Consider the following 15,769-nt stretch of genomic DNA (forward strand, 5'->3'; position numbering starts at 1 on the left):
TTAGTGGGGTCCGAGGGGAATACTACCATCCTGTTCAAAACTCAGTGGAGCTGACACACATAAAGTACATCTTCTCTCTCCTTCTCTTCCTCCTCTCATCTGACAAGAGGACGGCTGTAGCTCGCCACTGCTGCCATCTGTGTCCCCACGCCATGAAGATTATTTTAGCAACTAGCCTCGTTATGTAGGTTCACACAGTTAAAGGTGAAGTGTGTAATTTTAGTGCACTAGTGGCTCCAAATGGAACTGCAAAATGAATGACTGTTTTCAAACTTGAGTTACTGTCTTTGTAAAGGCTAAATTACTCTTCACTGACAGATGTCGACCAACAGGAACAGATACGTTCACATGGCTTTGTCAGATCCTTCTGTTAGTGTTGGTCAGCGCTTGTTTTCGCCAACTAAATATGTTCAATCTCCATTTGTTAGGTCGCGAAATGTGTGAGAAGTGACATTCTGTAATCTAGTGATTGTCGACGCTGGTCGAAATCTGTCGTTGCAATGTGAATTAGCCTTTACTCGTTTCACCCAAGGTGATTATTTAATTTCTGAGTGAATCTCACAGTCAGAATACTTAAAAAATAATGTAATGTTTTATTTGTGCTACAGTGTTTACACTTTTCAGGGGAATCAACCTAGAACTGGCTTATAGTAGAACCTAGAACTGGCTTATGGCTTATAGAAAAAAGTCTGGTCACACTTTAGATTAGGGTCAACTTCTCATTATTAACTAGAACTGTTAACTACAACTTTTGCCTCAATAAGCTCTTAGTTACTTCTTATTAATAGTCAGTAAGGTAGTTGTTAAGTTTAGGTATTGGGTAAAATTAAGGGATGTAGAATATGTCACAAACTGCTCTGACACACACAGATTTGAGGATCCAAAAGCAGCTTTTATTGGGGCAATCCAGAGTCGTAATCCATATAACAGACAAGGGTCAAAACCACAGGGAAGACAATCCAAGGACAATCCAGAGTCCAAGATACAGGAAAACAGAGAAATCTAGGAAACCGGGCAGAAGGTCAGAAACATAAAACAGGAGACAAGAGCAAGTGCTCAGAATTGCAGTGACACTAAACAAGACTTTGCAAAGAAAGAGTGAAAACACAGGGCATATATAGGTAGGGGATCACTACGATCACAGAAATGTCACCTCCTGTTTGTTCCACTGCTTTCGCAGTAGCCGGCCCTAAACTGTGGAATAATCAGGCACTGTTTGACAGAACAGCTCCTAAATTAGCCGAATTAATATCAATGTTAAAAATGTATCTTTTTTTTCTCAGGCTTTTAATTCTTTGTAACTTTTTATCTGTCTATTCTATGTATAGCACTTTGGCCAACCAAGGTTGATTTTAATGTGCTTTACAAATAACCTGATTTGAATTGAATTGAATTGAAAAGTCTGAATTGCGAGATGTTAACTCAAAACTGTGAAATATAAATTTGGAATTGCAAGAAATAAAGTCAGAATTGTATTGTAAACTCACAATTCTGAAAAGAAGTCTGAATTGCAAGAGATTAAGGTTTGCTTGCCATTATTTGCTTGTCTTTGTTCACATTTCCCGCCACTTGTTTGTTACCATGGATATTCATTTAATCATCACCGCTGTTCGTATTTGTTTGTGTTACATGCACTCTGTTACGCCTTGTGGATTACCTGAGTTTGATTTATTATTAAATACCCTCGTATCGGAACATTTGACTCTTCTTCATCTTTGGACTTTTATAGTTGCGACAGATTAACCGACCGCAAAATTAACTATGCAGCTGAATTTGCTGTGTTGGCCAGGGGTGGCCAAATTTGATGGACTATACTCTTCAATTTTGCCACCTTGCCATTCGTTCACCGTTTGATGATGAAACCATCAAATCTTTGTATTGGATAGGGGGAACTATAAACATCTAGTAGACCTCCCAGACATACAAGGACTAAGCTGGAGGGATGCCATTCTGCTATGTCTGGAGAGGTTCTACCCCGGTCCCAGAGCTCAGCCCACCACCACCCTGCAACAAGGAGTAAAAGTCGGAGCCCCCAAAAGATGGAGTGCCAGCACCTGCGACGATGAAGCTGCCAATGCCAATAGAAGCAGGGGTGTGCCCACCATCGCACCAGAGCCTGAGCCCCTTACATCTGACCTGGAGTGCAAGCCGGCCACCGATCCCCGTGACAGAGGAAATACTAGTGGAGTTTGAGGGAATGGAGAAGTTCCCCGCTGACAACCACGCAGCTGTGAGTGAGTGTGTGTTGGACTGCGAGACTGATATGTTGGTCCCACCCTCCCTCCCTTTTTTACCAACACATCTAGTTCCAGCCCTGTCTTCATCCTCACCTGTCTACCCCATTGTTCATCCCTTAGCTCCTCACTGCATCGGGATTTACCTGGGGCATCCCATTAGCCATCTTAGACCAGGCTGGGGGATTCATTGGCTCTGCCTCCGGCCACTGTCCCCACTACTCCACCTCGGCCAGTTTTCCTAACTCATCCTCCTCCATTCCTCCCTCCCTCGGCTCCTCTGTCGACTATCAGTTCCCGCGCTCCCTCGACCTGCCAGCTCCGCCTGGGTCAGACCTTGCCTGCTTATTGCCATGGACTTGCAGGCCGTCCGTTGCACTCTGGCCCTCCACCCCCGCAGCTCAGTCTGGCACTGCCCTCCCTCAGCATTCGCGACAGTCCTCAGCCACATCGCTTCTGACGCAGCGCTCCGGAACTCCAGGTCTACCTTGGGGGGTCGGCGTGGCAACTTCCTCGCGGCCTCCGAAGCCAGCAGTGTCGTAAGTTTCCATCTACCCTCCGTCTGTGCCCAGGGCTCCTTCCCCATCGGCAACATCCCCATCATCCGTCCCCAAGGTGGCGTTTAACTCTGTTCCACCGTGGTTCTTTCCTCCGGCAACGGCATCATGGGACGCTAGGCTGGGCATCTGGGAATCATCCTAACATCACATTGCATCACTCTGGCTTCTACCACCTTCTGCTCCGCCCTGGTTACACCCATCATCACATTCCTGGTTTCTGCCACCTCTGGTTCCTCCCTGGCCTCTCCTGCCAAACAGCCCTCCAGATACCAACCCTTCGCCTGCTCCTCGTCCGCCCCCTAAACTGCCTCCTCTCCCTTAGCATGGCACAAGGCCGCGCCTTCTCTGGGAGGGCGTAATGTCACAAATTTTCATTTTTTAGTTTTCATGGACTTTTTGTTTGCTTGTCATTATATCCTGTTGTCTTTGTTCACGTTTCCCGCAACTTGTTTGTTACCATGGATATTAATTTAATCATCACAGCTGTTTATATTTAAGTTTGTTATCATTGTACTATTAAGTTCCTGGGTTTCCTCAGTTCATTGTCAGTTATTGTTACATGCACTCTGCTGCGTTTTTATTTTATTTTATATAGAGTTTGATTTATTATTAAATACCCTCGTATCAGAACCTTTTGACTCTTCTTCATCTTTGGACTTTTATAATTGTGACAGAGATGAAAAGCCACAAATATATTTTTATTTTTTAATTTGTGGCAGAAACAAGCTTCCATAGTATACACTGCATGCTGCCTACAGTATTATTTAGTAAGTGAAAGAATGTGCATAATTCCACAACATCCATTTCAAATAGTAGTATGCTACATTGCTGCCACATGACAAGATAGTCTAAGGCCCGCCCAATCGGCCCAACTATGGTTTTCGATAAGCGGGTGAAGGTCTCCTGCTCGTTCTGTCTTTTCAGTGTGGCAAAGTTGTTTAACTCCAACTCAACTTTTATCTGATTCCATTTTTTCGCAACCTCAAATTTAGTTTGGAATGCCAATTGATTGACCATTTATATAATAATTTATTTAGACACTTGATTATTCCATTTAACTCTTTACTCTTATTGTACTCGTTTATTCGGATAGCAATGACGGTTAGGCTCTCGCGCTAGCCGTTTAACGCGATCACAAACTCGCCAGTCTTGGTCACTGGACAGAGGTAATTGACTATTAAGAGGGCCGCTCCCATGCTTGCTCTTTCCAAAAATATGTTGTTTAGTCCCCACAGATCTGTACACTGTATACAAAAAAAAACACTATCTCTAGTGAGAAGTCATGACCACACTATCTCTAGTGAGAAGTCATGACCACTACTACAGATATAAGTAACTTTGTTTTGGTCAAGCCATGGTTTCCCATGTACACTTAGCTAGAGTAATATTACAATAAACAGAGGTAAGGATCACCCTATTTAGGTTGGTCGAGCAACATTCTGTTGTCCTTAACGGAAATTCCCTTTATTAGTCTTTACAGTCTTAGTACACTTGAACCAGTGCCAAGAGTTTGCCGGAACTGGTGTGCCCTATGCTCCACTCAAAACTGGACTTTAGTCCGTTACTAACCTGATGCAGCTTTCCGGTAACAATGGATAGAATCTAATCTACTAGTTAATCAAGTCAGAATAAAATCAAATGTAACAATTGATTGTTAATCAGATAAGTGTATCATGCCAATTACATCATCAATTAAAAGATAATCAATACAAAACATCAAATGCTCAGAAATAAAGAGTAAAAAATTGCATACCTGACCTCGGAGAAATACATTATGCGGAGTGCCTGGATGACACTGGTAATTTGCATGAAAACCTTGGCAGAGGATCCACCCTCTGTAAGCAAAATATCTATAAACTTTTAAAAACCTTTATCACCTTTTGGTTTACTTCTGTGGAGACGAGGCCATTATATCAGTCTCAATTTTTATATAATATTTCTACGTGAACTGAGTGAAGAGAAGAATGTGTAAAGGGAAGGAAGTTGGGGAAAAGGGACAAATGTGAAGGAAGGACAGGAGGGAAAGAAGCTTTCCCGCAACTTCTTTCTGTGGGGTGTGGAGATAAATGGCTGTATGTGTTTGGGTTGCTATATCTTAAGAGATCAAAGTGTCTTACAGTAGGTTCTGTTAGTCTTACAATAGTATCAACTTGGTGGCATCAACTAATTTCAAACCTGAGCAAGAAATATTCTCAATTCCAGCAGTACAAAATACATCATTTTCGAGAGCTCCAGACTTCAAAAGGAAAACTGAAAAGATATTACAAAGTCCCAAGCCACTGAGGACATCCCAGCCAATCAGACTGTCAGAAATCTAAAAAACACAGATCCAGAGGGATGCCAAACAGCCAGCTGGCTTTGATGTGACAGAAACTCATATTCTGCTGTTGTGAGGGAAACTGTGAAACTCTTCACACAATAACACGTTAAAAAATACTTCCTATAAAGGCGGGTCACTTCAAAAGGGACTTGCAGCATTCACGTTTCCTTTCCTCTGCTCCGTTTTATGCCCCAGTGGGAGTAGGAGAGTTGGAATTCTCTTATTGCAGCCCACCAACTAAATCCAGCCCATGTGAAATTTGCCCACTTTCTTACTATCTCCTTGGCAACCGGAATCTTTGATGAAGTGAGAGCCAGTGGTGGAGAACACACTTTAAACGGAAATGCTTTTAAAATACATTCACAGAGATGAAGAACAGGTCTACTTTCTAATTCAGGCACCTACAGTCAAACCAAAATTAATCAGACACCATCTAAGTTTTGATATTTTTTACTAGTGGGTGCAGGACACTATAGTTCATTTATGTAAGTTAGGATAGCAAGGTTGTGTCTGAATAAATTTTGGTTTGACTGTATATCAATAAGGCACATGAATCCATGACTGATATAAACAGAAAGTGTATGCACAAGTTATACAGTAGATGACAAGGTAGATAAGACTGATTATACATGAACTAACAAACAAAACACAAGGAAAGGAGGGAGAGAGAGAAAGGGAGAAATATAGTAGAAGAGCTTGCTCTTTGCAGAAGAAAAACGATAAATGGTCTCCTGTGGTCCTCAAATGCAATCTAGATCCACTTATGGTAACTTCATTTTGGAAATAGGATTCTCTTTCTACTAATAATGGTTTCACTGATGATCTAATGTGTGCATATACTGTAAGGTTTATGGACAAAGATCTCAAAGTCTGATACATATGCATGAGTTACACAGTTTCGCCGGTTGCTAGGTTTTTCTGAGTGGTTGCTAGGGTATTTGAAAAGTCTAATAATGCATTCTGGGTGGTTACTTAACAAGTCTTCATGATTTTGGTCTCTAGATATTACTAGGGTCTCCTAGAGTTTTCAGCCTGTTTTATCATAGGCCAGAAGATAATTGTACATTTGATGACTCAGAAAACCACTGAAAATTAAAATCTCCAATACTGCAAAAAATATTATTATTTCCATTATTTCCTGGCCACAAATCAGGTGGGAAAAGTAGTCCCACCTGAGTCTTTATTAGAATAACCTATGCATCACTGTTGAATAAGGTCAGGATTAACCCATACAGCAAAATATATATTTTAACATTTATTTTAACATTTCAAAGTATACAAACAATATATTTGGAAAAATATATATTTTAAAATATTTGCGTAAATATACTTTCTAATAATTTTTTTTTTGTATATTTTAGAAAATATATTTTAAAAATACAAACATATACTTTTAAAGCATTTAAAAATATATTTTGTCCTCCATATATTTCAATCCAAGAAAATACATTTTAATATTTCACATTAAAGGAAAAACTTCATTTGTTGTCTATAATAAATGAACATATAACGCACATAAACAAAATTAATTCAAAACATAAAAAAAAAAAAAAAAAACTTTTACATATTCCACATTTAAAGAAAATCTTTTTTGTTGTCTACAATACATGAGTCACTGCATCATGGAGTTTGAACACGCAATGGGAATCAGGAGACGTCACATGTGCACCGGCAGATTTTTAAAGGGTGCCTAGAGAAAACATCATCAGCTTCTTTGTCTTCAGGAATCCATTTGTTTGATGTGCATGTGGAATTCTGAACCGCTAATCTGTCTGTATATCTCAAATGTCCCACTTACTGTACATTTAAAAAGCACCTTAAACAGCTTCTTAAAAGTTCCCAGTTATGTCCACATTTTGACTAATTTTATTGATACAATGTATTCTGCCTGAATGTGTGCTAATGTGTTTCTTGCTTGATATTATATATTGTCATACTCTATTGTGTTGCATTATTTTATATGTTGTTGTCTTCCTGCCTCGGGACTAGAGGTGAAAATTAGCATTTATGCTATAACCTGGCCCATGTACAGTCTGTACAGAAATGTTAAGATTGTTCATTAATGTGCACTGTCCCGAATACATAAATAAACAAATAAAATAATAAATAAACAATGAAAATGATATGGATAGAGAAAGTGTGTTAAGGAGATGTGAAACGCCAGGTCCACGTTTTATTACCTTTGATGTATGGGAGTGGAGTATGCATGGCCAGTTCGCAAGAGCTGGTTGAGTTCACTGTGATTGTTTCAACCCTATCTTCTGACTCTGTAGCTTGCACTTGTTGGAGGCATGGTCAGAAGGTGAGTGTGGCTGCCCATGCCCCGTCTTCGAGAAGTCAGAGCTTGAAACGATGACCTTGCGGGAAGCCAAAAAGGATCTCAGGGAAGTCATTCCAACCAGGAGACAGCAGATGTCGAAGTCCTGAGACTCTTTGAGTGGATAAAGAGGAATCTGCTCCAGGTAGACTAGACAAACTTTTCCTCGAGGGTCATAATTGTTTTCCTCCCTTGAGCCTTCCATTTCTTCACGATCTCCATGAGGAAGTGTCGAGATCGTGGAGGAAATCATACTCAGCTCGTGGGTGAGCATGGGTATGTGGGATTGCCCTGGGTTGAAGAGACTTGTGAGTTATCTTTCTCCTGGATTGGCATCCTCACTGAAGGCTCCAGTCCTGCCCTCTAAGCCATGCTGGTTTACATCGCAGCTGGTGGGCAAAGCAGGCAGCTTGCATGTGTACCAGGCCGACTTACTGAAGTCCTGGAGCTCCGCCACATCACAGACCTTGTTCTCCGTGCCACCAAGCAGGCGGCTCGTGCCATTGGCCGCACTCTTGCTGATATGGTTGCCACAGAGCGACATCTGTGGTTGAACCTTGCAGGGCTCAACATATTTCCTTGATGCCCTGCACACATCTTCCGGGCTGTTGAGATGCTGGTTCAAAAGTTAACAATAATCCTTTGCTCACTTGGAGTAGGTTGTCCTTTGGAGCTGATGGCCTAGGTCTGGGTAGCAGTACCCTAGTCTGCCCCTACTTATTGGAAGCTGCTGGCAGACGCGGTGTTGCTGCGATCTACCTAGTCAGTTCTGCCCGTTTACAGGAAGTGCGTGCAGTATTGAGCTTCGGATGTCGTACCTCAGGCAATTTAGCCCTTGGTCACATGTTGCGCTGTATGGCAATCTTTAGCTATATCCTAGCTCATTGGAGAATTTCACAGCATAGTGAGCAGGCATTTGTTCAGTATGGTGTAGTGGGTATTAACCCTCTGGGGACCAGAAACGCGCCGGCGCGTTTTGCTCGTTTTTTTTCACATAGCAGAAAAATAGACTTAAAGTACTACCATCATTTCTGTTCATATAGAGTTAAGAAATATGAGAAAATAATCTGTTAAATGTCTACTTTTTTATGTGCCCACATACAATCGAAATAAAATATTGTGCTTTTGTAAAATAAAGAAAATAAACAGGGTGTGCGTTCTGCCTCTCCGTCACCGTGAACTTTTTTTCTGGAGCACGTCTCTAATCTTCAACACAACTCAGCTAATACTATTCACCCAGCCATAAGCAATATATCTTTTAAATCATTTGAGTTTGTACTTTTAAATGATCCGATTCAAAACTAAAATTATTATTCTCCGTTTATGTCATCTATATAAAAAGAGAGACGTGTCAGCCCGTCTCATTATCGTTCTCTCAGCTGATTATCTCTGGTAATGTGACACGCCCACGGAGAGCACGCGCTATTCAAACGCAAATATGTGAAGCAACACATTGAGACGCGTTAACGCCCATAAACTCTGAAAACACACATTATTTTTTAGTCAGATTAATCTACTGTCGTCTTGCGCGGCTATATGAGGAACAATCCTGGGACATTTACCACTGGGTTTATTTTCACTTCGAGGATGAACAGATTCAGCTGAGAAGTAAGTGTTTTTTGCAAGTGCTTTGTTCTAATCGCGATATAGAATAACGTAGTGTCTGTAAACGGAAAAATAGCGTACTGTTAAATATGAATCATGTTTGTGTGTGTGTGTGTGTGAATGAATGAATGAATGAACGCACAGATACGCACTGTTACAGACTAAATAACAGACAACATTTCGTTGACTCGTTTTGGATAAAGTTTTTACTCTAAAATAGACATCAAATAAGCCTTTTTTTAGGAGTTTCTGCTCATATGTTAAATATATAGTATGTTTTGTCAATAAACTAATCAACTAAGATGTTATAGTGTTTGTTCAAGCTATATCAGAATAATGAATCCTCAACTTTGAAATATGTATGATCAAACTAAGACATTTATGGAGAAAGACAATTTTCTTTTCAAGATGTTTCCAACTCTAACTTTGAACTTTGAACTGAAATAAAACCATGTCTATATGGTGAAGGGTGTGTGATAGAAGTGTCCAGACGTATGCACCCTGTATTTTCCTTATATAAATCCAAACAATCTAAAAGCCATTCTTTTTTAAATCTTCTTTGTTTTCTTTGTCTAAGGCTTTGTGCAAGGCTCCTGTAATGATATGGCCTGATAGCACCTAATAGGGCCATTATGGGGAGGGTCTTTGTCTTTCTCAGGTGTGGAATGCCACACATATTAATGAGAGATCACGCCTCCTGCATAAAGCTTTCTCAAACAAAACACGTCATTAAAAATGTAAAAGACTTTATTGACTTATCTGAATGAGTAGTCAGGATGATTCTCACATATTTTGGAGCAAATATTCTAGGCTATGTGATACAATTTTCAAAAGTCTTGTGAAGAAATAATCAATATGTGTTTTGTGGTCTTATTTCAGCAACTTTCATTTTTATTTTTTTTCAATAACCACGCATAAACATTATTCTATTAAAAATACAAACATGTACATACATGTTGCTCAGATATCATGGTAGCCAAGTTTGTGCTATATAGAGTGAATTTACACCTTTGCCATTAACATGTTTATAAATAACTGAAAAAAGCACAAATGTCAGTGCATGTCAAAACATCCCAAGGGCCCCAAAAACACTCTGGTCCCCAGAGGGTTAACGTTCCCATAGTTTCCACTTCGAAAGGGAACGTCTCGGTTACGTATGTAACCCAGTTCCCTGAGAAGGGAAATGAGACACTGCATTGTGTTGTCATACTTCCGGCATGTCTGAACGTCTTCCTTCAGACAATAAGAAGTTGATGACATTTTCTCTGGGTGCCCTCTTATGCCCTGCCGGAGCGCCTGTCCCGTCACCTGACTGCGATAGCCAATCTAGATTGCCGTATAACAAAAGTGCTTTAGACACAAGCTCACGCGGAGCTTTCCCATAGCATCAACTCCATGACGCAGTGACTTGTTCCCCTTCTCAGGGAAACGTTCATGTATTGTAGACAACAAATAAAGGTTTTCTTTAAATTTGAAATATGTAAACATACTTTTTATTAATGTTTTGAACAAAATTGTATTTTTCATTTAAATTTAATTAAAAGTAATTTTGTTCTGTGCTTTTGTAAAAAAAGAAAATCAAAGTATCACTATTTAGGTATTTAATTTTTAGTTTTAGCTTTAGTTCAGTTTTAGTTTTATTTATTTCCAGTTAGTAATTCAGTTATTGTTGCCAAGGCAACAATTCTAAATGTCATTTAGCAAGTTTTTCACTTATTATTTTCAGCTTTATTTCAATTAACAAAAATGTTTTAATAGTTTTAATTAACAATAATAACATTGATACCAAATGCCTGTGGACTGAGTCTGGTCAATGTAAACAGTATTTTGTGGATAGTAATGAGTCATGGCTCTATCTGGTATCTGGTATCAGCTATGCAAGATGGTTAAAGAAATTGACTGTAAAAGGTTTACCATATTTTTTCTTGGTGAGGTCAAACGTCGTGCATCCAATCAAACTCTACAGTATCCTACAGTATCATCTGTCGTTTAGTACAAGCTAGCCAAATTCGGTAGATGCCAACATGGACAGGTTGCATGGCACGCTCTGATGTTCGAAAACAGTGAAAAACTACACAAAAAATATTATAATAATATGGGCAGTTGCACGATTTACTGAAGTCTCTCTTACTGAAATCTCCTTGATATATTTATGAATTTAGTAGCTATGCATTTCTCATGTTCAGCAGCCTATAATACAATATTTGGCCCATTGTTTGTTTCATGTGTTAGGCTGATAAATCACACCTCTGCTGTTGTTTATGCATTTACAAAATTGTTAATTTTCTTATTCAGCCATGTCTTTTTAATAATTTTAAACACTGTTGGGTTTACAGTATATGGTTCAGAGCAATATTAATGTCAAACAATTTTGGTACATTGTTGGGTTGCCACACTATGTCCAATGTAAAACCTGTATTCAGTAGTTCAGGAAAAGCAAAAAACTAGAAGATGAGAAGTGTTTTCAGCCAGGAAATGTAATACACTCACCGCGACTGCCTCGAGCACTTGTTTAACTGCGTCAGCAGCGTCTCGTTCGCTGTAGTAGCCCTTCTCCACCACCCTGAAAAATGGAAGGCACCATTTGGTCTCCAGTGTAACTCCATATTGTGCGTAAAAAAGCTGGCTGACTTTTTTTTCTCTCCAATTTTCACTTCATCATTTTCCAGCCTTAGAGTGAGTCAACCACACCTCAGCACACAAAATGAATGGAGACGTTTCTATTGATTGTCCTTATGAAGAGGCTTTTCTTTTAAATGACTCATGTTGACAGCTGTATGGAAACGGGAAATAAGATAATCCTGAATGAGGATAAAATGGAGTGAATAACAGTAAAATCAGTGGGTTTCACAGTCACAAATGTTCCTCTATTAAAGTCTAATTCTGCTAATTGATTAGTTCATGACTGCAGACATGCACCTGTTATTTTGTAACAGATGATGAAGCTAAATTCAGGTCTTACAGTTTTTACTAGAAGCCTTTTACTAGACCAACTAGATTTTAACATTTTCTGAAGAACATTTTCTTGCCAGGGCATTGCTATATGTCCCTGCTAAAGTTTGCTAATATGTTGTATTTCTACCTGATTTAACCCCCCAGTTTTGTTGGTATAAAATAATTTAGGTCGATTCAGTGATGTTAAACAACATTTTTGATTTTAATAAAACCCTGTTAATTTAAATTACCAAGGTTACCACTTTTTCAGTGTGTTTTGTCCCATGCTGCTATGCAGGCCCCACTTGTCCTGTTTTACTTTAAATACTCTTATTATATTCATATACTTTTAATATTTTTTACACAAAGACAAATTAAAGCCTATTATAGAACCATATTATTTTGTTTGCATTTAAGTATTATTTTTATATGACACTTAAACAATGATATTTTTTTAAATGTTAAATAAGCTTCATTTCCTTTGCTCTCTCCTCTCTCTCTCGATATATATATATATATATATATATATATATTCATTTTCAGAGGAGATGTGACTTTAAAAAATGTTTTCATAAAGTTTTCCATTAAAATCGAGTCGAGTAAGTGTTTTTTTCCACCCATTTTATCACTCACTAAAAATTTAAATGTTTGCTTGCTTTGAAAAGTAATCACACCTCTCCTCAACAAGGTATCATATCTGCAGCAAAAACAAGTTAGAGTTAGGGCTTTTCCATAACCACTAAGTATGAGCATTAGAAATAGTGATGCTTGCTTTAGCAAACACCATTAATTCAAGTTCTGGGAAAAAGTGTCAATGCACAGCATGGAGTTCACAACTTAATCAGCCATTATTAGCTTATAGCACTTTAGCCCCATGGTGAACTGACCTGTCAAATAATTCTCCGCCGGTAACAAGTTCTAACACGAGACTAATCTCCGCAGGGGTCTCAAAGATCTCCTTCAGTTTGATCTGACAGAAAATGGAATGAAAAAAAGAGAGAATGTTTTACTGGAGGAATTCAAAAACATCAAATGATTAATTATTGATAGTCTTCGGTAGCTATAATGTCTGACTAACATTTGCATAATCAGACCTTACTAAATCAAACACAGACAGTACTGCAGAGACATCTAAGCGAGTGTTCTTGTATATTTATGCATATTTTAGGCTGTGTAACTACCATAGGACACAAGTAGACAAGGCCCTGGATTTTTCCCCTTTTGACTTACTATATTTGGGTGAGAGAGGCGCAATAATACACCTATCTCCGTTCGTACAATCTTCTTGTCAACCTGCAAGAACAACCAAGATATTGTCTGAGTACAAAGTGAAAAAGGTGCACACTTATGAAGCCATTACAATCAGGTGAAGTGGAGTAGCAACATCAGCTCAGTACAGAGAGAAAAACTCAAAAATCAAAGAGTAAATCAAACAATTTTCCACATTTAAAGGGAATAAATATTCTGCTATCATTTACTCACCCGCATGTCACACAAAACTTGTATTTTAAAGAAAACCTTTCTTTTCATATTCTTACACTTGTTCTATTTTTTCCATTTCAACCATGTTTAGTAGGCCTAGTTCTTACTGTAACTTGACACTACATTTATGCAGCAACTTAACAATGCATTGCCATAACACAATATATAGCATCATAATATAATTGCATATGCATTAGAGAGGCTTAAGATAGCATTAGTATTCCCTACACAGACGCAAGAAAGCGCAAATGATGATATGTTACAAATGGCAAGGTATGTGGAGTACGGCTCTGACAACAACACTGGCTGACAGCAATTTTTACCCATCATGCATCAGAGTGATGTAGAGAAATGGAAGACAACAGCAGTGAGGTCTTTAAGATCTTAGCAGCTGGAAGGAAGTCCTGACCAGAAACTCCTTGGCTATACGAGGCTGAACAAAGGCAAGAGAACAAAGCATGGTAACGTGGAGTGAAATCTGTCTTACTGTTTTTTTCAGCATTTTCACAGCATAGTGCTTCTGGGTGCCTTTCTGATGGCATCGGAACACCACTGATGTGGCTCCCCTGCAAGAGAGAAGAATAGCAAATGACTCATACATTGACTGTATCCCATACATTAATATTTACCACTATAAAATGCCGTTCAAATGTTTGGGGTCAGAAGGATTTTAAAATGTTTTTTAAGTAGTTTATACTCACCAAAGCTGCATTTAAACAGTAAAAATTGTGATGATGTGAAATATTATTATTAAAATGTATTTATGTCTGTGATGGCAACGCTGAATTTTTTGCAGTCATTACTAGTTTTCAGTGTCACGTGATCATTCAGAAATTATTAAAATATGCTGATTTGGTGCTCAAGAAACATTTACACATTATTATTATCAATGATGAAAACGTTTTTTGGAAACCATGTTTCATTTGTTCAGGATTCTTTAATGAGTAGCCTTTAGACCAGCATTTTTAAAGTCGAAATAATTTATATCAGTGTAAAAGTCTTGATGCATTCATTTAATGCATCCTTGCTGAATAAAAGTATTAATTTCTGTTAAAAAAAAATCTTAACTGACTCAAAACTTTTGAACTTTATTGTATGTTGGGAGACATACATATAAACTGAAAATTAAACAAAACTTTCAGGTTTAAAACATGTTAAGCAGCATCTGTGACATGCTGTCTGGTATCAGACACAATGTGTGTGTTTACATGTACAGCAAAATAACTCTCAAATATCAGAGATCATATTTTTATTAAAGCATTGAAAGTGTTTCTTCCACACAAAAATGTGCATCTGGGACTACTTTTCTAGGTGGATGAACATGTAAACAATAATTTGCCATCCCCACAGTCAAAAAATGACAATATTAAGTTTAATATTAATACCACCAGTTTCGAAATTATAGCAATTCGAATTTATATATTTTAAATTCTAACCTCGTCCCCTAATCAGAAAACCTACTTTATATTATCTTACTCCTTGTAGTGCCATACATTTTGATTTGCAAAAATTGTACCTTGTACAACAGCTTGTCAACTGAGGAAGTACCATTAAAAAGACAACTTTGTACAAAAACAAAAAGGAATACATCTTTCAAGCTCTTTAAGTGAGCCATTTAGCAACTAGTAACTAACTATGGCACACATATAGAAGTGTTTGCTAAGGCGTGTATTACTATTGCTCATACTTAGTATTAAGTATATGGTTCATGATTAGACTAAGGGCCAGATTTACTAACAGCTTGCGCCAGTGCAAAACCCTCTTTTGGCGTTAAAAAACGACTGTCAGGATTTACTAAAGACACGCAGTGAAAAATTAACGCTGAAAATGCGTGGACGGTTATTTCCACTCCCATCAGCGCTTTTTTGGAATTGTGATCTCACACTAATTTGCCCTGTTAATTAAATCTGGCCCTATGTGTTAAACATAGGTATGTAACTGGTACTGTCACTTGTGCTATGGCTATCATCATAGATAATTGGGGATGGGCTCTTTTGACTTGGGCTAGTAAGAAACTGAATAGTAACAGTAACACCCTAGCAACCACACTTTAGCAACCATTCATAACACCCCTTCGCAATGGATTAACAAATACTATAAATTGACATGAAAAACATTGGAACAATGTCCCTCTACCTACATTTTTGCAATGTAAAAATGAACACTAGTGGAGGTAAAACACCAACAACTTTTAGTCCTTTTTTACAAAAATTATGATTACAGGGGCAGGTTTTATTAATAAAGATTTATTTTGTGTGATTCCTTGCATAGTACTACTGTATGTTATGACCTCAAAACACTTTTGTTATAGTGCATG

General features: G+C 38.3%; 1 protein-coding gene across 1 annotated transcript in view; it reads right to left on the bottom strand.

The window, feature by feature from the left end:
• The window catches only part of camk4 (calcium/calmodulin-dependent protein kinase IV), a 72,834-nt gene that overhangs the window by 30,641 nt on the left and 26,424 nt on the right, over positions 1 to 15,769 (bottom strand). Inside the window, exons 3-6 of the mRNA XM_056265475.1 lie at positions 13,940 to 14,018; positions 13,201 to 13,263; positions 12,858 to 12,940; positions 11,527 to 11,599 (exon numbers count right to left, since the gene is read on the bottom strand). Coding sequence (XP_056121450.1) covers positions 11,527 to 11,599; positions 12,858 to 12,940; positions 13,201 to 13,263; positions 13,940 to 14,018 — 298 coding nt within the window. The remainder of the gene's footprint in view (positions 1 to 11,526; positions 11,600 to 12,857; positions 12,941 to 13,200; positions 13,264 to 13,939; positions 14,019 to 15,769) is intronic.

Source organism: Rhinichthys klamathensis, unplaced genomic scaffold (assembly GCF_029890125.1).
Source record: "Rhinichthys klamathensis goyatoka isolate OS25496 unplaced genomic scaffold, OSU_Roscu_1.1 h1tg000234l_1, whole genome shotgun sequence".
Lineage (NCBI taxonomy): Eukaryota > Metazoa > Chordata > Actinopteri > Cypriniformes > Leuciscidae > Rhinichthys > Rhinichthys klamathensis.